A 25,594-nucleotide genomic window follows, 5' to 3' on the forward strand; every position below is an offset into this window, starting at 1 on the left:
TAAGTACAACAATTAACAACAAGTATGAAAAGAAAATAGAATAAAGTGCAGCATAATAAGTATTGTGTTTCTATTTGTTACAAAGCGCAGTGAATAGAAATGCTGGATGGGTTAGAACTGCAGGAGGTCCTTCGAACAGACTGAAGGCAGAGCCGGAGCAGGAAAACTTTATTATCCATTACTTTTTGGGGACCTCATGCATACATTTCAAAATCTAAAGATGCCAGTAACTTATAAAACCTTACCAAACATTTAAATGGAAGACAAGTAAATTTGAAGCATTGTAATCCAGAAAATAGTCCCCAAGTAATCAAAAACATTAAGGATAAAAGAATTCACACTGAGCCGTAGTTTATGGGAGCGGTTTTGTTCAAACTAAAATCTGTTCAATGACCTCCTGTGATGAAGAGGAAACTCTGGAACATCATCTGATTGGCGGCTATAGGACTAAAGTAATGAGAACCAAAATGAACAGTGTTAGTTTTAATGTACATGTCAATCCTTGTTCTATGATGTTCACAGAGAAACTCCCAGACACTAAAAGATGGTTATTCTGGTTGATCATGTGTGTAATTGATACACACATTTGGAAGACAAGATCTGAAGTCATCCTGAATCAGGAAATGATCCACAATGACTCTGTTCTTGAGAACATTATTGCAGATCTGAGGAGGTGAAGAACTGTCTCACTAAAGAAAGGAAGCTCCGTTCTCTTGGCATATTCTAAATATTTGAAAACGTATTTATTTGTTCACATATATTTCAAAATTATTTATCTTTGAAATTGCATCCCTTTTCTGTTAATTTAAAGTGCATTTAGGCTTTATGCACCTGCGTAATTTTACTGTCTAATATTTGTATTTGAAGTGATTCAAACTCAATAAAGTTTCTTAAAAAACGTGTCACTCTAGAAGTGCCCCCCCACCCCCTCCCACTCAATCACCTCTGCAGCCACAGCTCAGCCTGTGGTCTGCGTCTGTGTCTGGCCGGCCGGGTGCCCCCGAAAGGCCATCACCGCTAATGGAGCCTCCCATCCGTCATCGGTCTTGTAGCTCGGCCCCCCCTCTGTGGAAGGCGGTGCAGAGCTGCAGCAGCTGCCGGCCCTGTTATAGCCACACGCTCATGTTCACCTCTCTGATTGTTTAGTCTCGCTGCTTAAATCAGGGGTTCAGATATTTAGATAAAGGTCAGTGTCCCTCTTGTCCGTTTCCCTGTCCCCTTGGGGCCCAAATGTTGTGTCACTTCACACTGTAAAGATTTTACTTCTGTAACATTAGATGTAAACAAAAGCCACTTGTTCAGAAACCCTCTTCTGTCCTACAAGGCATGGTTACACATCCTGTGGGTCTCTGCTTGAAGCTGCAGCTCCTTCCTGAGTAACAGTCGGCCTGGAAACTCCTTTGATGTTCCTCTGCTGCTTCCTCATATGATTCGGTGTCAGCCTGGGATTATGTTAAATATGGCAGTGCTGTGCTTCTGACATTTTAGGACAGGTGTGCTTCTTCTGGGAATATGACTGTAAATTACCTCCATAAAGCTTCATGTGGAGGTTTGGCAATTTCAGCGATTATTGTGATCTACTTTACTGTTCTGCATTACTCTGATCATCTTCTGTTTTAATGGAGTTCCCAGTGGGCTTTTAATAATGATTATGGGATTTTTTAGCCAAAATAATCATTTATAAAAACGGTGTTGTTTTCTAGGACATAGTTTCTGCAGAGCAGCAGGAGCTCATTAGAAATTCACCTCTGAGTTGTGGGCGGGACCATTGGTGCAGACTAGCAGAAAGGCGGAGCTATTTTTGACCCGGATTGCAGTTCAGCAGAGGAAAGCAAAGACGTACACGGATCTATTTGTGGATGCATCAGAATGGAGCGGAGCAGGGAGGGAGCTTGTGGCCCGCTGTGGCCCGCTTCTTTTTCTAACGGCATCTGCTCCTGATATACAGCAATTTAACCTAAGAAATACTCAAAAAATGTCATTTTAAGCCTTATTTTCTTTCATAGATGTCCTCCATCGTCAGAAAAATGCCACAAGAGCTTGTTAAAAACAAAATAAACACTGTTTTCTTTAGAGTGGGTCTTTTATGAAAAAGGCAGTTTGGCCTTTACGATCCTGTTTTAGAATGACAAAAGAAATAGTTTCTTGTACAAATCTCTTCTTCTCATTTGACTTTACCGTCTAATCTCCATTTTGGCAAGATTCTGTGCTTTTTTTTCCTTCTTTGATGTCCTGCTTGGTGTTTTGATGCTGCATGACTTTCACGCTAACATTTCCATTTGAAAATCCGGTTTTCTTTTTTCACTTATCTGCTTTGACATTGACTTTTCTTCTATTATGGTTTTCCTCACTTTTTGATATCTTCGCACTGCCTCCTTCTTTTCTTTTTTCAATTTTCAGTTTACCTCATCAGTTGTTCAATTCCATTTTTTAACTGACGATGTCCGGTATTGACTATGAGGTGGCGCTCTGTGCCATGTCTCTGTTTTTAGGGCTTCTACTCTTCACTGGTTCCCCAGTCAGCAGGGAGAACAAGTCGAGCAACAGACATCGTCCCTTCGTCAGAGCCTTTGAGCTCAGAGGTGGGCTGGGGGATTTTTTTGGGGGGTTTGACACCCTCCTAAAGTCTTTTTTTCAAAACAGATGAAGAAGGAAAAATTTAACTTTATGTAAATTTTTTGTTTCCCCATTTTTTTAAATGGCTTTGAAATACCTAAAAGTTTTTTTTATGTGTGTTTTAGGTTTAAAATCTTTTTTTTTTTAATGCAACCCTTTTAATCTCCGCCAACACAAACTTAAAGAATGAAACTAAAACCCATTTACTGATTTTTATTTTTTTGTACTTTTTAGAAGGCAACCTTCTGGTTGTTTTTGCTAATTCACATAAATACTCCTGTTTTTTCTGCCACAAACTGTTTTTCCACGAAAAAAAAACATGGGTTACAGGCACAGCTCTGACTTTAACTCTGCTCTGCCAAACGCATTTCACAAATTATTTTCTTGGACGTTACCATAGCATCACTGTTGACACAAATGTTCATGGAAGAATGAAAACCTGTTGCGCTCACTAACATGAGAAGCGTGCTGGATGAGTCCTGGAACCGTCCCAATGTTTTTCCTCCAACACTTTCTAACTGAAAGCTGGTTTTGTGTTTCTTTTTCTTTCCACAGCAGTGCTGTAAATGTGTTTTTTTTAATGCCTTCAGGGTCGCATTGTCCAGCATTGTTTTGAATTGATTTAAGTCTTTTTTTCTTCACCTTAAACAGGTTTAAACAACAAATCCGTTTTTAAGGATCGATTCAAATGCTCAGACAAAGTATTCCTCAAAATTCCTTTGTGTTGCAGGAATATATTTTCCGACTTGAACCTGGCAAAGTGGATTCTGGGAAAGGAAAATGCCCCTATGACCCCAAATTGAACAGTGTCTCTGCTTTGATCAGTGAGTTCCTGCACTTTTATTTGAAATATATCTTTTTGTTAAAAAAAAAAGAAGAAATATATGTTTAGTTTTTATAGTTGAGAGCAACTTTATCAAGTAATATGTTGTTTTAAATGAAGCTGTCCAGTTTTTTTGCCTTAACTTGAATTTCAAATGAAATCAGTTGAATGTTTCTGCCTTTTCCATCCGTTTATTTATTAATTTTAAGCTTTTTGCACAAGAAGTCGGAAAGTCAAGTACTTCATACAAGATATCGTAAAAATGATACCATATAAAGGCTGAGACAAGAGAATACTAGAATTTCTTGGTGGGGGGAGAGCAGTGGATCACTCAACAACAGGGTTTATGTGCCTGGTAGTCTGTCAGTAGTCCCTTATCTGGTCAAATGGATGGGTCTCCCTGTTAATGTGTGGTCCCACTTTGGTTGTCAGCAGTGTACAGGTGGTCAGACAAGGCCGCTGATAAGCGACCTCCTGCCCTCTGTGTGTTTGTGTGTCTAAGGAAGAAAGAGCTTCTCTTTCGCTCCATCACACGAACTACGCTACAGCTGACGACGGCAAAGCTGTCTTACATAACTCTGACGGGAAGGATGTGTCACTCTGACCACACAAAGAAAGTTGGAAATGTTCTGGTTTAGGGCCAAGAAGTTGAGATTTTTAGTTCCCTGGTTGTTCTTTTTCCCTGCATCACACATAAACACATTGCTATTTGTAATATCAATATGGTTATCTCTGACTCGAGCGTAGACACTCATCAGTCAGACCGATAGAAGCAATCACTGTAGAGGTGAAGCAAGCCTTTCCGACTCCGTTTGGGAACCATTGATTTGGCTTCCATTGGGTCTTCCTTCATTATATAGAGGATTCAAACACTGTGACTGGACAGAAACTTTAGTCAGATCAACATTTTCTTGGACTTTTATTGACCACTATGTTGGCTCTCTGTACTTTCCCATTATCCTGACTGATATAGTATCTGTCAATGGGATTGCTGTGCTGTAATGAGGTCATTGTTTTTGGTTTAAACGTGTCTCACAGACTTGTGAGGCAGGAACTGATCCCAGTTGCAGCGATGTATTTTGGTTTGTCGTCACGAAGAGTTGAAGTTCATTTCAGCCAACAGCAGCTGCACATGCTGTTACTGAAACGTTGATGAATCCTTGAGGAATTGTTCAACCTTCTAGTAACATTTCCGTCAACCGTGATTGACATCTCATCCTGTGATTTCATCTGAAAATGTTCTCACCTTTGACCCCGTCAGTTTTCAACCCTTTTTTTTTCCTATTTCTGTGACTGACAGACGGAGAGCTGTACGCAGGAGTCTACATTGATTTCATGGGAACAGACTCTGCTATCTTTCGTACTCTGGGGAAGCAGACAGGCATGAGGACTGATCAGTACAACTCCAGATGGTTAAACGGTAATGTCTCGACGCACAGCTTGGTCTGCATCCAACTTCATTTCCTGCCCTCGTCTCTTCCACACCATTTTAATTTATTCCTCAAACCTGCCTCTTCGTGTTTTTAACACTTCTTTGCTCACAACCATGCGATCCCAGAATCCGGTTGGACCTAAAGTTCCAAAGGAACTGGACTAGTTATTTGCATGACAGCAGAATGTGGGTCAGTGTTGGAGCAGCAGGGTTTAATCAGTGAAAATCAATAATCACTAGAGGTGTCTGCGCTCTGAAGCAAGCCGAGCTTCTTTCATTAACTCCCGTTCAGTCTTTTCATGCCGCTGCTGCACATATTTCAAAGACTCCTAAATTTCCTCCTGACCCCGTTGCCCTGACAACAGTCCCCTGCTAGTGATGCTCTGAATCAGGACACCTGAGTCCTGCTAATCAGGCATGTATGTGACACTACCCTCCCCCCAACATCCCAGTGGTTTGCTCCACTCCCCCCATCGTTTCGAATATTTCTCTTGTCCCTGTTTAGGACCCTGGACTCACAGTCTGGGCGGCCCCTTCTGTATTGTGAATGCATTAGTGACCCAGTAAAGCAGCCAATAGCAGGGCGATGTGTTGCTGAAGACACGTTTGATGTCACGGAACAATGCTTCTCTGTCATGGCATCCAGTTTACAAAGATACTAAACCTTAAGAGGCTAAATTAAAATTACATCACATTAAATCAAAGATCAAGTCAGCGTATGAAGAATTTCAAAACAATGCTTCAGAGTTGTCAGAAATTTCCAACAAACTTGATTTATGCGTCTTTCTTTTGACGCATGTCAAAGTCGCTGCTGGATACTTGTCCAGAAATGAGATCATAAACTTGAAGCTCCAGATGTGAGTGGGAGGAACCACCATCAAAACGTTTCAGCCTCATTGCTGAACTGACTGCATATCCTGTTTACAATGCATGGAAGACACAGATGATGTTCAGAGATCAGGTTTATTTATCTTAAAGAGCTCTACAAAAGCCTCGCTAAGCACATCTGCATGTCTGGGTCCATGAGGTCATTCAGAGACTCTCCCAGACAGAGAGCTTCACTCCTGCTGCAGGAGCTGCAGGAGCTGCATCTGCTTTGAGTGTGGCCCAGTTTGATGACTTGCTGTCCCGCATTAGTCCAAAGAGGGAAAAAATAAAAGCAAGAATAAAATTAGAGGAGTAATGCAAATAGGAAAACTACTAAGTTCAGGAGAACAATCAAATTCTCTTCAATGTTTGTTTTGGACAGGCCTTTTTCTTTTGCGTTACTGGCAGTAGTAAATTCTGATACACACCCTACAGTGCCCTCTAGTGGTTGTTGGTGAGAAAATAACCAGACTGTGAGCTTATATTTACTTTTTTTAAATCACACATAGGTCTCAGCCCGGGCCAAACTATGCAAAAAGCATGACTTATACTCAGAAAATGACGTACTAAAGCCTATGTGTCAAAAAAGTTGGTCGAATAGCAAAAAAACAAAACTTTGTGCAACAGGATAGAAAGTCAAAGACCCTTTCTTACAGTTAGTAAAATGACTTATGTGCAGCCAAAAATTGTACATTTTCTCCTGATTTCTTTGACTTTGTTTGCTTCTTTCAGATCCCACCTTTGTCCATGCTCACCTCATCCCAGACAGCGCAGAGAAGAACGATGACAAACTCTACTTCTTTTTCCGTGAGAAAGTCTCTGAAATGGGTCAAAGTCCCATGACCCAGTCCAGGATTGGACGGATCTGCCTGGTAAATAATCGTAAAGAGTAAACAGATGTATTTGCAGAAAAATATTCGGACTCTGCTGCTCCACTTAAAAGATTATTCTTTCCCTGCAAAGTCACTTAGTTAAATATAAACAATCCTTTATTCACAGAAACAGCAGCTTTGCTGATTTGCATCCGTTTAGCAGGTTTCTGCTGAAGCTGCTTTCTGGAAATTCACCATTGTGTGTATGTTTTTGTGTGCTTGTGTTGTACAGAATGATGATGGTGGACACTGCTGTCTGGTCAACAAGTGGAGCACGTTTCTGAAGACTCGGCTCATTTGTTCAGTGCCCGAGCCTGACGGCACGGAGACGCACTTTGATGAACTAAGTGAGTTCAGTTTCCATTTCAGTTTGTTGGGACTTTTTTGGGGGGATTTTCCCATTACTCCACCCAAATATCTTTGGACGTTGTGCGCCACATTCCCTCCTATGTAGTAATGGTAACACTTAAGAGTCCAGTCACCATGGTAGCAAACCATCCAAAACTGACCTCAATTGTGACAAACTACTGATTTTCTCAGATTAGTTTCTACATCTCTGTAATAAATCTGCTTGGGTTTAATTTGCAGCATATTGAATGAATGAATGAATGAATGAATGAATGAATGAATGAATGAATGAATGAATGAATGAATGAATGAATGAATGAATGAATTCATTCATTCATTCATTCATTCATTCATTCATTAATGAAGCTTTATTTATATAGCACTTTAAAGCTCATTTTAGGTGTTCCAAAGTGCTTCACAATAAAAAAAGACGGAAAAAAGTTTAAACTTAGACAAACTAGACTCCACTCCCAATGTTAACGCACCTCCAAGGCACATTAACATTGGGAGTTGGGTCATCTAGACCCACTAGACAGTGCGCTGAACCTTTTTTCTTCAGTGATTTGTGATCTTCACTGGTGTCCATGGATTACATGAAATCTTTCCACCTTTATCCACCTTTGTCATGGTAGGGTTTAAGATTGGGTTTAATTTGCAGCATATTGACCCAACTCCCAATGTTAAAGTGCCTAGGATAGCACAAGGGTTACACAGAAACCGGTACATATGAAAGTGAGAACTCAGTCGTGTCAGTACAAGCAAAGCTCTTCATAATATTAATAAAAACGTGATCAGGATTCCATGTTGACAGATAACTGTCAACATTGGGCAGCTTTCTTCACAGTTTCCCTGTGATCCTAATCCACGTTCAGATGTTCTGTGCTGTGAGGAAAAGCAGCTCACTGCACAGAAGGACCACACATCCAGGAGCTTTCAGCATGTCTTCTTATGTAGAGCAATACGACCATGAAAACCAGGAAAGCTGCAGCTTTAGATTAAGGTACCACTGAGTGTTGCATGTTAATCTCGACGTTCGTGCTACTTTGAACATGAGCGTGACTGTAGAATGTTATGTGCCCAGCAAAACACGTGTAATGCTAGATGTTTGCATCCTTATGAAAACCAGCAGTGAGGTTTTTTTTTTTGAGAATTTAAAAAGCAGAGAGCCACAGATGCCGTCATAAAAGCAATGAGCAACAGGAATCATTCTTACTTTCCGTGGCTCATCCCAACCCTTCTGTCATTCGCATGAGTGACAGGATTAAGAGGAATATAAAACATTGCTAACCTTATAATGACAGATGGGATGACTGTTTTTTTATTTTTATTTTACCTCCTGTTTTTTGTTTAATTGCTACACAAAATTCATTTCAGAAAGGTTTTTTAAAATTCCCTTTTATTATCTTATCATACACTGTAAAAACAGGCCCCTTAGGAATAAGTAAAAAAACTCTGACCCCATCTTTAAAAAGCCATAATAATCTGCCAATTGGGTATGAAAAATTGTCTTACTAAGAAATCTTGTTTTACGAAATTAAAAATCTAGCCACTAAGACTCAGTCTCTGCTCTAATTCATCCCAAAGGTGTTCTATGGGGTTCAGGTCAGGACTCTGTTCAGGCCAGTCAGGTTCATCCACACCAGACTCTGTCATCCATGTCTTCATGGACCTTGCTTTGTGTTCTGGTGCAGAGTCATGTTGGAAGAAGAAGGGTCCGCTCCAAACTGTTCTCACAAGGTTGGGATTATGGAATTGTCCAAAATGCTTTGGTATCCTGAAGCATTCAGAGTTCCTTTCACTGGAACTAAGGGGTCAAGTCCAAGTCCTGAAAAACAAGCCCACACCATAATACCTCCTGCACCAAACTTCTCATTTTGTACAGTGCAGTCCCAAATGAACCGTTCTCCTGGTAACCTCCAAACCCAGACTTGTCCATCAGATTGCCAGATGAAAAAGTGTTATTCATGAGTCCAGAGAAGGCGTCTCCACTGCTCTAGAGTCCAGTAGCGGCGTGCTTTCCACCACTGCATCCCACGCTTTGCATTGCACTTGGTGATGTGTAGTTTGTATGCAGCTGCTCGACCATGGAAACTCATTCCATGAAGCTCTCTGCTTTCTGTACCTGGGCTGATCTGAAGGTCACATGAAGTTTGGAAATCTGTAGCAGTGGACTGCAGAAAGTCAGCAACCACTTTTGACTCCTCTCTGTCAGTTTACGTGGTCTACCACTTAGTGGTTGAGTTACTGTTGTTCCCAAATCTTCCATGTTGTTCTGATAGAGCTGACAGTTGACTGTGGAATATTTAGGAGTGAGGAAATTTCACCACTGGATTTGTTACACGGATCACATCCTATGACAGTTCCACGCTGGAATTCACTGAACTCCTGAGAGCGGCCCATTCTTTCACATGTTTGTATAAACAGTCTGCATTTGATTTTATACACCTGTGGCCAGAACAACTGATTAGGACACCTGATCTGATCATTTGGATGGGTGAGTCAATACTTTTAGTTTTATGGTGTATATAAGAAAATGAAGCCTTAAATTGCCGTTTTATTCAAGTTGTGGCAAATCAGGTGCAGACAAAAAAGGCATTTGAAATAGCTTGTAAGTGACGAAGAAGCTACTACGGTAAGCCACAACAACAAACAAACACAAACAAATAGATCCATGAACGTCTTCGTTTTCCCCGCCCAAGCTGGTGTATGGTTCTTCACTCAAGGTTCGCGACCTTGAGTGCCCAGAAAGGCGCCTTATAAATAAATGTTTTATTATTATTATTGTTTTATTATTATTAACAGAACGGCTGGATAGCTTCAATATTCCCCTTTTTGATGCACAGGTCATGTTAGGTTGGGAGTGTGAGGGACTGTAAGCTAGCGGGTGAGCGTAAACAGAGGGATGATGGGAAATGGCGGAAGGCTTGCTCCTCTCCAACAGTCCCGTCCACAACCCAGATGCAAATTTCTAATGAACTACTGCCGCTCTGCAGAAACTGTCCCAGAGAACAATACAGGTTTTTACATTTTGGCTAAGAACATCATAATCATAATTAAAGACCACTGGGAAAGCTTTTCCAACAGACCAAAAGATGGTTGGAGTAGGACTTTAATGTGTCAAATAGCATTTAAGATGCCTTTCCCTTTTAAAAATTAACACATGACTTTTTTTTTTACCTCACTTTTCCAGTTCAAGTCTGGTGTCTCGATGCAACAGTTTCAATAAAATGTATAAACTTTAGTGAGCACTGTTTTATCCGTTTAAAGCAGTGTTCCACAGTTAAACTGTAGTTATAAAAATCCATCTCTAACCACAAGCTAAACCCTGCTGACTTCTGGCGCTTGTGCAGTGATGAGGCTCTGCAAACGTTGGTCATGCATCAAAAGCACGCCGTGCACGCCGTGCTCGTCACAGGACGGCCCTCCTCTGTCAGTGTTGCTGAAGCGTGAGCAGTCTCTCTGCAGAGCTGCAGGTCATGTGTCTTCAGCGCCAATGAGAACTTGCGGTGAGGTCATTGTGGAACCTGAGGTGCAGTGGAACATCCCACAGCGCTGTGGCTGCTCTCCCCACAAACCGCAGACGGTCTGGTACAAATGGACTGTCTGCCGTCGAGCTGGTCCTGACGGAGCCCGCCAGAGGCATCAGAGTAGATGCTTGAGGACACAAGGGAGAAGGTGGAGTGGATTCAAGAAAAGAGACATTCAGGGTTTCACCATGGGAAAAGGAAAACTCAGAGACAGAAAAGGACACAGATGCAAGACATGAAAACGCTTTCCATGCAAGAAAAAGAATGAAATCGTTATAACCATAAATTTGCGGTGCCTGTAATTATGGATAAGTCTGCATGTAAGCCTCGCTTTTGTTGTTGCACATTGTTGGGTTTCAGTTTCAGCCACCAATCTTTTCAAATGAACATTATTACAAGTTTAGGGGCAAAAAATTAAAGAAATAAAGACATGAAACTATAATTTTTTTGAAAGTATATCTGAATAACTATTAACTAAAAGCTTTAGATTTTTTTTGAACACTTTGTATCGCTTGGCTCTTCGCATTATGCTTCCAGAAATTACAGGTGTGAATGTGAAATGCCTCAAAGACCGTCTGAGCTAACACATCAAGAACTCTAGCCAGAGTGATGCAACTTGTTCCAGTTCTCTGATTTACCTCTTTTCCTTCCTTCCACAGCCAGGGGTCTGTCAGACTGGCGTCAGGCGGGTCATGAATTTTCACAGCGTTTGCCAAAAGTTAATTTGGCTTTACTGGGCCGTCATTATCTGTCGTTTTCATACAATGGCATGTGAGGAGATTTTGTTCTGTTATCACAAAAAAGATTTCAAAGATTTTTTTTCTTCATGCTGCAGACTGGGAACTTCTTGCATGGAAAACTTTACAATATAAATGTTTTTGTGTTTATGTAATTCATTTCGGTGAGAGCTGAATCACATTGCATCAGGATTTCTGTGGCTTCTCTCCACTTCATTAAAGTGATATTTGAGAAAAATCCAAAGAAAATAAGAGAGTTCTTGCTAGAAAGAAGAGTCAAATTTCACACCTCTTCTCGTTTATATGGATTCCTAACCATAGATAATTATCTAAGACCTGTTCAAATAAGGAATTCCAGCTTTTTTTTTTTTACCTTTTTCCCACTGGCAAAACCATTAAATGCGTGCTCAGCCTGCTCAAAATGTATTTCAGTTTCTCCTGTACTGTTTTTTCCTTGCACTTCCCTCATGAAACCATCAGGAGGATAGTCCGGCTTCACCGCTGGCTCTGCTCCAGAGTCACTGGATGCATGTGGCTTCTATTAAAGCCATGTTTCATCAGACATCTCTGTTTCACTTCTATTCCCTGCTGAGGCTCCGACACTGTAGTTTCAGCTTTGGAAGAGTTTAGATTCAGGATCTCAGTGAGGCTCTGGTAACCACAATTCATGGGAAGCTGTCCCTCATCTCCCCTTCGAAGGAAGCAAAAGTCTCCATCTTTGAGTCGTCTGGGCCTTAGAGAGGTCAAATTTAATATGCTGCAAAAACAGAGGAAAGGATATAGTTGTTCTACGTTGGGTTTTAAACACTTAGGTACACGTTCTGGTAATAACATGTTCTTTTTAGGCTAAATGACTGCTTTTGTTCCTAAATCTGCAGGAATTCTGCCATAACTTGAATGTTTTTAAAGACCCGCTGTGATGAAAATGTCGATGTTCTTGTGGACTTTTTCTCACGAAGCGCTTAATTGCTTTTCTGAATAGTTTTTTATTCAAATCGTGAATCAAGAGCAGACAGGAAAATGCTGTTGGAGAAAGCTTGTAGCTTTGACGTAGAAACTACTACAGCAAGCCACAAACTCCATGCTTCTGATGCATCCACTTGCACACGATTAGAACCAAAAACGTCTTTGTTTTCCTCATCTGAGCCGGTATCTGGCTCTAAACTGTACGGCTGAGTAGCTCCAATATTGCTCACCATTTTTATTGCACCGCTGATGTCAGGTTGGGGTTTTGAGGGGCTGTAAGCTAGCAGGAGAGTGTGTAAACTGAAGAATGATGGGCAATGGGGGCGGGCTTACTTCACACCAACAGTCCCCGCCCACAACTTGGAGGTGAATTTCAAATGAACTACTGCCGCTCTGCAGAAACTGTCCTAGAAAATGACGCAGGCTTTTTTTTATTTCGGCTAAAAATGGCCTAATCATGATTAAAAAACCATTCTTCAAAATATGATCGAAGCTGGACTTTAAGTAGAACAGTTAAGTCGTACTTTAAGGGTCTATGTCATGCTTTTCCTTAGCCTTTCAGAGTAAACTAGATCCATATATATGATCATATATTACCTTTGGCACCATGAAGAACTCATTTTTTTATGAATTATGAGTTATTTTCAAAGCCCTTTTCCTAACCTGAAGACGACTTGATCTGTGGGGCACCAGCTTTGCTCCGACATCGTTTCATGACGTCAGCCTGGAGCGTGTCTGCTTTTTCATTCATCTTCTATTCCGTTTTGTCCCTTTCGGGGTCACGGGGCTGGGGAAGCCTATCCCAGCCACTTATGGTCGAAGGCAGGGGACGCCCTGGAGAGGTCGCCAGTCCGTTGCAGGGTCACACATAATCACACACCCATTCACACCTATGGACCTATTGATGATATGAAGCATGTTTTTGGATGGTGGGAGGATGCTGGAGTCCCCAGAGAGAACCCATGCATGCAAAGGGAGAACATGCAAACTCCACACAGAAAGGTCCCCCATTGGTGTCCTGATTTCAGGTCCCCCCCCAGCCGGGACTTGAACCGGGGGCATTATTGCTGTGAGGCAAGAGCGCTAACCACTGCACCACCGTGCAGCCCGTGTCTGCCTTTTGCAAACAAACAACATCCAAACCTTTGCAAAGATGGACGTGCATGTTGTGGAGTCTAACAAAAGCATTTAGCCGATCACCAACGGCTTGGCGAAGAAAGTGTGTGTATTAGTTAGCTTGGGGGCGGGGCTGGCTGTGCCGACTCTTCCTTTAAGGGCCTGTTCTCACTGGTCTATGTCACAATGTGAGAACTCACTCGTTGTGGGTTGAGAGGGGCTGGTGCAAACATTATAATACGCTAAGAAGCTCAAAAAGTTGATTTTTCATGGTACAGGCCCTTAAAGGCCTGCGATACTATGTGTTTTTCTAATGTATCACTGGAGCTAAATACTATCATTTTGTTTCCATTGTCTCTTTTAGGAGATGTCTACATTCAGCCAACTCAAGACACTAAGAATCCAGTCATCTATGGAGTCTTTTCAGTTTCAGGGTGAGTCCGTGACAGCTCCCCTGCATTTTATCTACCAATTATGTAGACAGATCAAGGCCAAAAGCAGGAAGACGAGTGCACAAATTCCTAGTAAACATGTCCTGATTTAGATATTTGGGGGAAAAATACAGTTAATTTTTCCATCTTCAGAAATAGACAACAAGCACATGCAACCCGGCTGATAAAAACACATGTGGCGATAATGATAGGGCCCCATAACAGGAGCTGCAAACACACTGCACCCACCACACAGCAGCATGAGTCTGTGCTTTGCTGGCTCTCTGCAGTACGTGGGTGTTTGTATGTCAATGTGTCAGACAGCTGGACTCTACTTGAGTCAGTTTGGGAATGCGTTTGTGCACTTCTGCAAGTGGCAGACTGGCTTATGTGGGAAGAAAGTTCCATCCGCCGGCCGGCTGCGCAGAGTCCTCACCAACCTCGATGCAGAGAGCGACTTCATGTGAATCCTGGAGCTAACGCTTGCGTGTTTTTCACCGGTTCCACCTGCAGATCTGTGTTTAAAGGCTCAGCGGTGTGTGTGTACTCCATGGCTGACATCCGCATGGTCTTCAACGGGCCGTTCGCCCACAAGGAAGGGCCCAACTACCAGTGGGTGGCATATGGGGGGAAGATCCCCTACCCTCGACCTGGCACAGTGGGTTAACTAAAACATAACACCTCTTTCAATAACAGAAAGTGACTAACCACAGTCTGACTGACTAGAGGAAGTCTGACACATGAATCTTTTTGTCAATAGTGTCCGGGAGGCACTTTCACCCCCAACATGAAATCCACAAAAGATTACCCGGATGAGGTCATCAACTTCATGAGAAACCACCCCACCATGTACAACTCTGTATATCCAGTGCACAAGCGCCCCCTGGTGGTCAGAACCAACGTGGACTATGAGTTCACCACCATTGCAGTGGATCAAGTGAGAGCTGCAGATGGGAGCTATGAGGTGCTCTTCCTGGGCACAGGTCAGTGCTTTAGGGCCGAATCCGATCTTTACACATAAAAATGAAACGACTAGGAAAAAGAAAGAGATTCATTATTAAACTTCTGTGCTAAATATTTAAAGTAAAAGTGTACTGAAAAATAAAAGAGTTGGAGCTAAGTTTCTTCTTTTCTCACTCTTTCAGATCGAGGGACAGTCCAGAAGGTCATCGTCCTCCCAAGAGACGACCTGCAGATAGAGGAGGTGGTCTTAGAGGAGGTTGAAGTGTTCAAGGTCAGTTTTTGAATCAATCCCCCACCCCCCCGACTCTACTTATTTAAGAGTGACAACTGCCCATACGGGTGGATACACGCTGTTTGGAGCGAAAAAATAGACAAACTTGTTTAGGGCATGCCAGTGACCAGCACGAAATTTTAAGATCCTAGATTCCTCAGTAAGGAATGACACATGCACATTTTTTCCTACGAGCATGCAATGGGTGACAAAACACTCAAAACAACACGTAAGGGTAAAAACATATGTGAGACGCAGACATACTTTACATTTTTTCAACCCCCAAAATCTGCACAAGGAGGCCAATAGGTTGATCAAGTGAAAAGTGCAAGCTCCTTGCATCCAGCCTGACTGTTAGAAATGTGGAAATAAGTGCAGTTTCTGTGGGCATCAAACAGGCGTCCTATGAGTACTTATGTATCACGTGCACACCCTGTGCATGCAGGGGTCAGTACTCACTCCTCATTACCCACTGGAGTGTGGTGTAAGGGTACTGTATGATAGCATCACCCGCAGGGCAATGGTACGTTCCATTTCAATGACATCCCTTGAGGTGGCTGCACGAGCCACAAGGGAAATCCTTCAAATGCAGCCGCACCTGGATCAGCCCTGGATCCGTACCCGTTCGGGTCGACCCCCGTGCACAAGTTTGCATGTGACTAAGGCATCAGTCGCACACAATCTGTGAAGTCTGTTTCCTGTAATGTCAAACATCCTATGTGCACATTTAACACCGACCGGTACGTCTGTTACTGCAGGTCCCCACGCCGATCACCACCATGAAGATTTCTTCAAAACGAGTAAGTCACTGACAAACAGTAGTCATTAGTGAACTTATGAAGGCATTTCTGCTCATCCTGAGAGTCTTGAAAAAAGTAAAAGACTCAAATTAAAAGTAAACAAAAAAGGTTTTAGAGAGATGGTTTCAACCTAAAATACAAATAAGAACAAATAATAAAAAAGGAAACAAGAGAAACTTCCCATTTTACACAACAAAGACCTTTATTTGATGATTAAAAACTTATGGTAATTTTCACAGATTCTGAAGTACAAAGTAAAATAAGGCAATTAATGATCCTTGAAGAAAGCAAGAGAGCATTCAAAGGGTTATTCTAGGTTTCACAGATTCATCGCTGATTATGTTTTTATTTTACAAAAGGGGTAAAATAGTTAAAGATATTGCTGTAGTTTGCACTTTGGGTCTTACAAGTGATGTCATCAACTCCAGTTTAAATAAATATTATAGCAGTTTCTCAGCTTGTATTTAGGTCAAACCATAACGGTCTTTTTGTCCATTTCTATCAAAGCAACAACTGTATGTGGGATCAGTCCTGGGTGTCACTCACCTGGCTCTCCATCGCTGTGATGTGTACGGGGAGGCCTGTGCCGACTGCTGTCTGGCCCGGGACCCGTACTGTGCCTGGGATGGGAAATCCTGCTCCAGATATTCAGCCTCACAGAAGAGGTGAGGAAAACTACGACATAGATGGAAGAGCGTTTCTTTTGTGTGTGTCTGACGGCTGATTTGGTGCCTCCAGACGGAGTCGTCGACAGGACGTTAAATATGGAAACCCCATCCGCCAGTGTAGAGGCTACAATTCCAACGGTGAGCATCCTCTTGGTAACAGGATCTACGCATCATTTTCAGTTTGTAGGCTTTTCAAAATAAAACAGCCTGGTGTTCCTTTGCATTGCTTTACAGCTAACAAGAATACCCTGGAGACGGTGCAGTATGGGGTGGAGGGAAGCACCACGTTTTTGGAGTGTCAGGCTCGATCGCCGCACGTGTCCCTAAAGTGGCACCTGCTGAAGGAAAACAGTGACAGGAGGAAAGAGGTGAGAGCCGTTTTACTGTGAGCTAAACTAAACTAACTAAACTAAAACAAAGAATTTAGTAAGAAAAAAACTACGACAGAGACGGAAAAGTTGTTATCATGAAATTTACTTTGACTCAATTCTTTGTAGACAGCAATAAGAAAACACCAGACTAGTAGCCACAGATTATGAATGAACAAAAGAGGGTGGATATTGATCTATTTACTTTCATGAGTTTAATCATCTATTATTTTTAGTTGGTAATTTATATCTACGTTTTTATTGGTTGTAAACCAACAGAGAAAAACAAATTTTAATTATTATGAGGAAAATGTATGAATATTAAGAAACATTTATGGCCTATTGTTTAGTTTTTCTCATAAATAGGAGTTGTCTCTAATTGTATTAAGTTTTTAGAGTTAAAACTACTTTTCTATTAAATTTTATAATCATATTATTATCATTCAGCGTTTTTGAGGAAGCTATCAACGTGCATTCACTTGTAGTTTCTAAAGCTCCATTAGAATTAGCGTTCTTTTACTTTTCTACCATTTGGTTCTAGTTTACTGTCATGAATACTAAAAAAAAAATAAAAAAACATTTTACCCATTGGAAATAATTGGGACTAGACTTCAACTTTAACTGTTTTGATACATCAAAAACTCCTACAGATTGTGTTATGTAATTTCCTACCCCACCAAATTAAAAGCTGTCTCAATAGCGCCATCATATGGTCAGATATTGTAGATTGTTCTGATGCTGGAAACATGTTTTTAAAATTGGACCGCCCACTTTCTTCAGATGAAATGATTTTTTTTTTTTTTTGTAAAACATGTTTTGGTTATCTATTCAATATACTTTAACTAATCTTCACAAATTTTGATATTTACTCTATTTGGATCACCGCAAATCCAGTAGCATCCCTGATTTGATTGAATCCCTGACAGTTTTCCATAAAAACATAATGCAAATAAGGAGAGGTGTGATACTACAATTCAGCCACAAATTAACCCATAGATGGTGCTGCAAAAGTTGCCATTGCCTGTACTTCTATATCTCTTAAAACTACTCTAGCTAAAGTGTCAAAATTTGATGTGTATGTGTCTTACGAGGCCTTTCTTGTCTATATAAGTTTAGCTCTAGCACCACCTGGTGGTAACTCACAGAACATTTCCCACTTTATCTTTGTGACTTTATATCCGGAATGGTTGGTCTCCAGCTACATTCACACCACCTTCAGCAACACGCGTTCTGTCAATCTCTATGTAAATGTGCGTAAACACTTTTTCAAAACTCTCACGCATACACGTCGCTACACAAGATTCCACGACTGTCTTCAGGCTCATCGTACAAAAATGTGGCAATTGAACGCGCACTGGAAGTCAAACCAGGTAGAACTTAGACCAGTCAGGGACTCACTGCAGTGCCAATCGTTTGAAAAGGAAAGATGAAGGAGAAATGAATAGACTGCGGTTTGTGCCCCGCTGGTATTCTATCACACCAAGTCTTTCATATTTCAGAGTAGAGCTGTGAAATAAAAAGCCTGCAGCAAGATTCACCAGATTTGCCCTGCTTTGGCATTTTGCACAAAATCTCTCCCAACTGTAGATGGCGGACATGCACTAGAAAACAGTAAAAAAGAAGAAGAAGCCCCACCCGGCTTTTCGAGTGTGAACACCATATGCCAAACGCATGTTGCATGCCCGGTGTGAACGTAGCTTCAGGGACAAAAACCTTTTTATCTCTTAACTAAGGAACTTCTTGAGGCATACAAAAACCTATTTCACTAGGATTTGGTATTTATTGAAAAACCCTTTTTGTTCCCTAAACTGCACACTGGTAGCAGCAGCTTTTGAATGATTAATGAAAGCATTTCTTAATTTTATTTATTTTTACCCTGATTTGCGTAGAGTTAGAAGGTCTTTAGATGTAACTGACTGTAGCTTAGTGACCTAGAAAATCCATCCTCTTTTTTGTTCCAGGTCTCCTCAGGAGGCCGCATCCTGAAAACAAATCAAGGTCTTCTGATCCGCTCGCTGCAGTCCTCTGACAGTGGGATCTATCAGTGCACATCCACAGAGAAGAACTTCAAGCACACCCTGGTGAAACTGCAGCTGGTGGTCCTCTCAAGTCGCATGGTCAACAATGTCTTGGTGGAGACAAGCAATCCAGCCTTAGCCCCCTTGCAGTCCAGTCCATGGCCCCCGAGTGCTAACCAGTACAAAGACCTGCTGACGCTCCTTCACCAGCCAGAGATGGATCTGATCAACCAATATTGCCAGAATTACTGGCAGATTGGAGACAGCGGTCTTGGAGATGGAAAGGCCAAAAGCCTGAAGGAGCTGAAAGAACAGAAGAAGCCTCGCAACCGCCGGCATCACGGAGAGGAGATTACTCCTGCTGAAACATGAGGAGCTCCGAATGCAGCCCGCCGCGCTCCAACACCTCCCTTCTAATTTTCTTTTTGACACAAACTCCCTCCACTCCAGCCCTCCGTGGAGCACAGTGACTCCAGTCAAACGCTAGATGATCAGAAAGACAAACCAGAAGAAACCATCAACAGCTTTTCTGTAAAAGTTGGGGGGAAAAAATACACAATATTTATTGTAGGTTGTAAAAAGTAATTCTTTGTACCTATCCAGACAACATGTTTTTGTGAATAGATAAATCTGTGCAAATACTATTGTTATAATATTATTGTTAGTGTTATTGTTCATGACAATGTGTTCTGTTGAGAATATCTTTATATTTGGTGTTTTTTTTGTTGTTTTTTTGTTTTTTTTAAAGAGCAACATAACCCAGGACAGGGGACAAGGAGATCTAAACCTGTCAGTGGCGATCCTGTTGAAATCTAAGCTCAAAGTCAAAGTCAGGCATCCCTATGAGTTCTCACCAGAACTATGTACTGTATATCTTTTCTGTAAAATACAAGCAGAAATGGAAGAAAAATGGCATTTTGCAGTACATTTGATGGGAGTCCGAACACCCCTACACTGCAGCTGTGACACGTTGTGGACGTGGTGAAGGAAAGGCTCTCAGTAGATGATGTGGGCCAACCCTCCTTGCCACAAATATACTTATTCTTTCTATCAAAAAATGTCACAATTTTTGTTTTCGTTTTATGTAAACGTCGCAGATGAGTGTTTTGTTAATAACAAATGCTATTTTGGGATAAGCTGTTATTTGGGTAAATGGTGACACAAAAGCTGAAAACACAACATTGCCTTCTTTTGTCTCTGTGGAGTTGAGATATTCCAGCAGGCAGCTATGGATGAGCAGGAAAGGTTTGGACACGTTAACTGAACAAAGCACCTTCTGTAGCCAAATTAAGGATTTTAACCCTTGTGCTATCTTAGATGACCCCACCCTTACATTGACGTGTTCTCCCTACCATGACAAAGGTGGATAAAGGTGGAAAGATTTCATGTCATCCATGGACACCAGTGAAGATCACAAATCAATGAAGAAAAAAGGTTCAGAGCACTGTCTAGTGGGTCTAGATGACCCAACCCCCAATGTTAAAGTGCCTAGGATAGCACAAGGGCTAGTATGCCCGACATATCATTTAGAATGTCAATGAAAGGTAGACTTTTAAATATATATATACAATCTTTTTTTTGCATTCCTGCCATTTTTATGTAAACATTGGAGAGAAAAATGACACTTTCTTGCTAGCTCACACACTCAAATCTTCAATGTTTGAGAATACTACGTTGATTTTTAATGGTGCTGGTACAGAGCCATGTTGTCCCTCAGTTATTGGTGCAACAGTCTCCTTCAAACTTTGACACAGTGAAATGGCATCGCCTGTTCAACCACCAACATGCTGCTCACCAACCTCGAAGAGAAAACTACGCCACAATCTTCCACAACAGAGTTTCAACGTGCATGCATGTACAGTGTATGTACAGTATATGGTATTTGTCTTCAATGTGATGTTGCTGTGGATGTAAGTGAATGTCTTCTCTTGTTTTAGGGATTATGGATTCTTTTTACGATGGGGAAATGCTGAAAGTTTTGGATGACGGTGATTTTCTTTTCACTGTCTTCTCCGGGAAAAAAAATGAAAATATGTTTGCATATCCTTTAATTATGTGAATCTGTTTTCTTAGTTTGGCTAATTATTGAGATTATGTATGATATGCACAGTTGGTATTAATGTAATGACTTGTAAAAACAATCTTTTTCTTCCTCATTAATGTTGCTAATAAATTAAATCTATATTTTATAATAACAAGTTTTTGTTGTTGCTATTGTTTGTTCCAATGAGCAGAGTGAAACTGAGTGGGTTAAGGTGATGCTAAATGAATTTGAGTCCTGGATTGGGAATTACTGTGTGGAGGGGTTAAACAGTACTCTTACCAGTAATTATAGAGACATCACAGCATTTCAAACCTGGGGTCTGTGGACTTGTGTCTTCAACATTTAGGGGGGAAAATGATCTGTTCGTTTATGCCAAACTCATCCCTGATGTGAAGAAGTAAAGTCTGAAGGAACCAAACTCAATCAATAGGTTGAATAAAGTTGGGTAAATGCTGTCAGGCTGAGAATCCATCTGCATGGAGGTTATAGTTATGCATTTACAATACTGGCAATAAGTTAGGGATTTTGTTGTTTCAATGAGTCCTTTTCCTATGTGGTCTGAATTTTAATGAAATACGTAAAAGTTACCTTTGATATTACTAATAATGAATGAGAAGAAACACAATTTTCATGAGTTTGATATTTATTACCACAAAAATAAGACAATAATAGAGAAGCCCCTCAATAATAAAAAGTGACCATGTCAATAGCAGGTTTTATCACCATTTGCAGCAATAAAAAAGGTCTCCTGCTCCTCACTAGCCTCTGATGTTCTGCGGCAATGTGTTCCACTGTTGTTCCCAAGTGCGACCTGTGGTTCTGTATGGAAAGAAAACAGACTCACTGGATTTGTGTGTGCCTAATATTTTGTGCATAATTGTCTGTAATTGTTGCAATTGTGTATTCACATGTACACTTGAACATCAAAAACATAAGAATACAAAATTCATTGACCCAGGAACAACTTGAAATTACACCGTCTTAAAACAAACTACAAAATCAAATTGGCTCCTACGCATACAAATCTGTAATCAAGCCAGTGGTAATTTTTGGAAGTGGAAGCTCACTGAGGTGGCAGGAACTGTACAGAAACAGAAGCAAACAACAGCACCATATGTTGTGATGCATTTCACACGTGGTGGGAGAACCACACGGCACACAGGAACCCATAATCAACCAGCAGTCCACCACTTCAGCCTCCCACCTCTTGAAACAGAAGCAATAAGATTAACACACAGGAAAACCCGCACAATTACACTATAAGAATACCAGGGGATCAAACACCAAGGATGCTGGGTAAGCCCCTCTGCTCTCTGGGTGTTGAGAAGGACCTGGAGCTGCCTGCTACTGTGGTGATTGGGGACCAGAGCCTTAGCTGAAGGTGCTGTCAGGTGGGGAACGATTCTCCAGTCTCTGCTTCAGCAGGTCCCAGACCTGCTCTATGGAGTTCAGGTCAGGGGTCACTGCTGGTCAAACCAAATGAGGCGCTTCGACTTCCTGAAGCCCACCTGTGAGAAACCTATCACCATGTGTTGGAGCGTTATCCTCCATGAACAGAAAGTTGGGGGGGTGCCGGTGGAATCGGGGGATGATGGTAGTTTAATGATGTCTCTGAAGTAAGAATGTGTAGTAACTGGACCATCTAATAACCAAATACGTTTTGGGGCCGACTGGTGATGCCCGTCCAGACTGTTGCTCCTCCTCCACCAAAGTGACCCCTGGAGACCGTGTTGATCTCAGCGTGTCGCCTCACCTCGCCTTCATCAGCAACTCTGACGTCCATCATTTCTGTGGATGGTGACCCAAACCACCAGTGAACAGGACCGTGGACCATTGCTGCATTGTCCAGGTCACATGGTTGTGTGCCCACTGCAAACACGCCGGTGTTTTGGTGTCAGTGAAGTCACCTGCAACGGTCGTCTGGCATTCCAGTCAAAGCGGTGAAGTCGGTTGTGAATGGTTGGTCTGGAAACCCCCCGTACCCCTCACATCTGGTAAACGGGGGTGCAGCTGTGTGGCATTGTCTAAACTATGTCTGAGGTCAGAGGACCTCAGGTTCTGGTCATGGTTGCGGTCTGTCACTGATGGGGCTCCACTCCTGGTCTGTCACAAACTCTCTCACTAGTTCTGCATCTTGATGCAAGTCTCCTGATGACATTTTGAGACTTACCAAGTCCACTTGCAACATCTGACCGCCTGCTACCAACCTGAAGGCGCTATGACCAGGTGGCGCTGCTCGTCCGTGTTTGGTAATGTGGTGTGTTCATGGCTGTTTAAATTATGAACTTGGAATGACTTGCCAGCAAAATAAACATCCACAGAATGTTGATGTTGATGCCACATTGAAAATGGTTTTCTTTTAGAGTTTTTTTGGTTTTAGCTCCAACAATAGTAAGTATTGAAAACACAAAATGAGGTGTCTCTTATTCCACTGCAATTGCTTCTTTAGCCTGAAAATCTGTAAAGTGAAACAAACACCGTGTATTTACAACATCTACTGAGTTTTTCATAATATCCCTGATTAATTGTGAGTACGGTAGTGTATCTGATACTCTCTTCACCTCCAGAGCATTTTCAGCAAGAACCATTCCAACTATTCCCACTACCATTTGTTTCAAGAGTTACTGTAGATTTTGAAAAAGATTTTTGTTGCCTTTACTTCTTAACCCTTGTGCTATCCTAGGCACTTTAACATTGGGAGTTGGGTCATCTAGACCCACTAGACAGTGCTCTGAACCTTTTTTCTTCAATGATTTGTGATCTTCACTGGTGTCCATGGATTCCATGAAATCTTTCCACCTTTATCCACCTTTGTCATGGTAGGGAGAACACGTCAATGTAAGGGTGGGGTCATCTAAGATAGCACAAGGGATAACAGAGCAGTGGAGTTCCTCCACACACAGAATGCACTTGCCTTTCATTACTGTAAATGTCTCACAATAAAGCTGCTGTTGCCGTTAAGAAAAAAACACATTCTGCTATGATGTTTCCACGTGTTTAACATAAATATGTTGTGTTTTTCTTGGGTCGGTCACAGATCATCATCATTTTAATGTTTTACCTGCTACAGAAGCAAAGCATGTCTGCAGCTGAAACCATAAATGCTTCCTTGTGTAATGGCATCTAAATGATCAATGTTTATAAAAGCTGTATAATTAAATGTAATAAAATCCAAATAACTAAATTAACTGATTATTTTTTATCTAGTCACTCTTGTACTCAAGAATGCTAAAGAATGTGACTTCATTTAAGATCAGTTTGGAGAATCCAGCATCATCTTTATTGCAATATATCTTTGAGAAATCACAGACCAGTTCCTTTATTTTAGTATAAAATGAAGAAACATAACTTAATGTCCTGATCTTTTTTCATGACTCGGACACTCACTAATTCACACACTGACAGCTTGAAGAGATTTTCTGCAATTGGAATCACTTATCCGCTCATCATCGTGATTGATGAAATCACAATGTTTCACCAGCAGTCCTTGGGCTTACCAATCAAATAGTTTCTGTGTTTCCCTGCAAACATACCACCCTTTAATGGCTGTCATTCTCAGACCTGAAAAACTCAACAATCCGCTGATTTTAGTGTGTTGAGGCAGGCTAACATGCAAAAACATGCAGGTCGGCAGGTCAAAGGGAGTCAAGAAACCATTAAATCATTTAGTTTCACTTGTTCGTGCTTTGCTGCAGGGGCACAGGGTTTCTGGGTTTTGGGGCCGTTCTAGTTTCAGAAAATACCCACCGTTGCTCACGTTTGCTATAAATGTTCCATTCATTTTAATTGCTGAATAACTAGCAAAAAATACTGATTTTCATGCAATTTCCTCCAATCAAATGAAATGAAAATCTTTTGACAGAACCCAAATCACAGCCTGCCCTCAAGTTCAGAGCATGCCTCCCATCCCTCACTGCACACTTCTGTGTTTTTGCCACATTAGTGGAACCCAGTTTATCTGCTTCCTTTTACTGCAACAGAAGACACCTCATACCACTTTCTGCTTCGCTTCCTCCAGCTTGTACAAAACTGAGCAGGATGTTTTTAACCTGTTTTTCTGTAATAATCTGGCCCTTGGTCACACATCTCATGCACTTTACAAAGTATCCCTGCTCACTTTCAAGGACATTCACAACCCTGCTGACCTCCTGCACCATCAAATCCTCCTCATCTACCCACTTAACTACAATCTCTGCTGCCATCATTGGTGGAATCCCCCCATTAGCAATGGAGCTCATAGTCTTCCCACATTTCAAATGGCAGCTTGTTTGTTTTACTCTCCAGGAGTGGGGACGTAATGATGAGCTACAGATGAAGGTGATAATGGATGTCTCCAAGTTTATAGCATTCTTTTGTATTTCATTGTTTCTGCAAAGCTTTTTTTGTCTGTTTTTGAATTTACCTTTCTTCTTCTTAACCCTTGTGCTATCTTAGATGACCCCACCCTTACATTAATGTGTTATTCCTACAATAACAAAGGTAGCACAAGGGTTAAAGGCTTTTGGTGATTGCCAGATCGTCGCCTTGTTGAATATTATTACTCAATAACAGTCACTTTCTGGCACAAGACTAGTTAAAAAAAATTATATTAGAATTAAATCCCAGTCGTTTAAAATAATTTCATTATGGCATTCCTTTTCTGTTGAGTTGTTTTTTAAGTCTTTCAAATTTAATGTGACAATGGAATATTGCAGCTCCTCTCTTGGCAAGCAAACAGTTGATCAAAA

General features: G+C 41.4%; 1 protein-coding gene across 4 annotated transcripts in view; it reads left to right on the forward strand.

Moving 5' to 3' along the window:
- sema3fa (sema domain, immunoglobulin domain (Ig), short basic domain, secreted, (semaphorin) 3Fa) overlaps nucleotides 1-21,021 on the forward strand; it is a 69,104-nt gene extending 48,083 nt beyond the window's left edge. For 2 of the 4 annotated variants that reach the window (XM_011492622.4, XM_078947020.1), the window contains exons 6-19: nucleotides 2,493-2,582; nucleotides 3,347-3,440; nucleotides 4,740-4,859; nucleotides 6,471-6,610; nucleotides 6,843-6,957; nucleotides 13,669-13,738; nucleotides 14,249-14,393; nucleotides 14,496-14,718; nucleotides 14,881-14,969; nucleotides 15,728-15,769; nucleotides 16,277-16,434; nucleotides 16,508-16,575; nucleotides 16,672-16,805; nucleotides 18,767-21,021. In XM_011492622.4, coding sequence (XP_011490924.1) covers nucleotides 2,493-2,582; nucleotides 3,347-3,440; nucleotides 4,740-4,859; nucleotides 6,471-6,610; nucleotides 6,843-6,957; nucleotides 13,669-13,738; nucleotides 14,249-14,393; nucleotides 14,496-14,718; nucleotides 14,881-14,969; nucleotides 15,728-15,769; nucleotides 16,277-16,434; nucleotides 16,508-16,575; nucleotides 16,672-16,805; nucleotides 18,767-19,195 — 1,917 coding nt within the window. In that variant the 3' untranslated portion in view covers nucleotides 19,196-21,021. The remainder of the gene's footprint in view (nucleotides 1-2,492; nucleotides 2,583-3,346; nucleotides 3,441-4,739; nucleotides 4,860-6,470; nucleotides 6,611-6,842; nucleotides 6,958-13,668; nucleotides 13,739-14,248; nucleotides 14,394-14,495; nucleotides 14,719-14,880; nucleotides 14,970-15,727; nucleotides 15,770-16,276; nucleotides 16,435-16,507; nucleotides 16,576-16,671; nucleotides 16,806-18,766) is intronic. The other 2 variants (XM_011492623.4, XM_078947021.1) reach the window with 1 other exon arrangement.
- The last annotated feature ends 4,573 nt before the right edge of the window (nucleotides 21,022-25,594 follow it).

The sequence above is a fragment of the Oryzias latipes genome, chromosome 5, assembly GCF_053564925.1.
Source record: "Oryzias latipes strain Hd-rR chromosome 5, Olatipes_Hd-rR_3.1".
NCBI lineage: Eukaryota > Metazoa > Chordata > Actinopteri > Beloniformes > Adrianichthyidae > Oryzias > Oryzias latipes.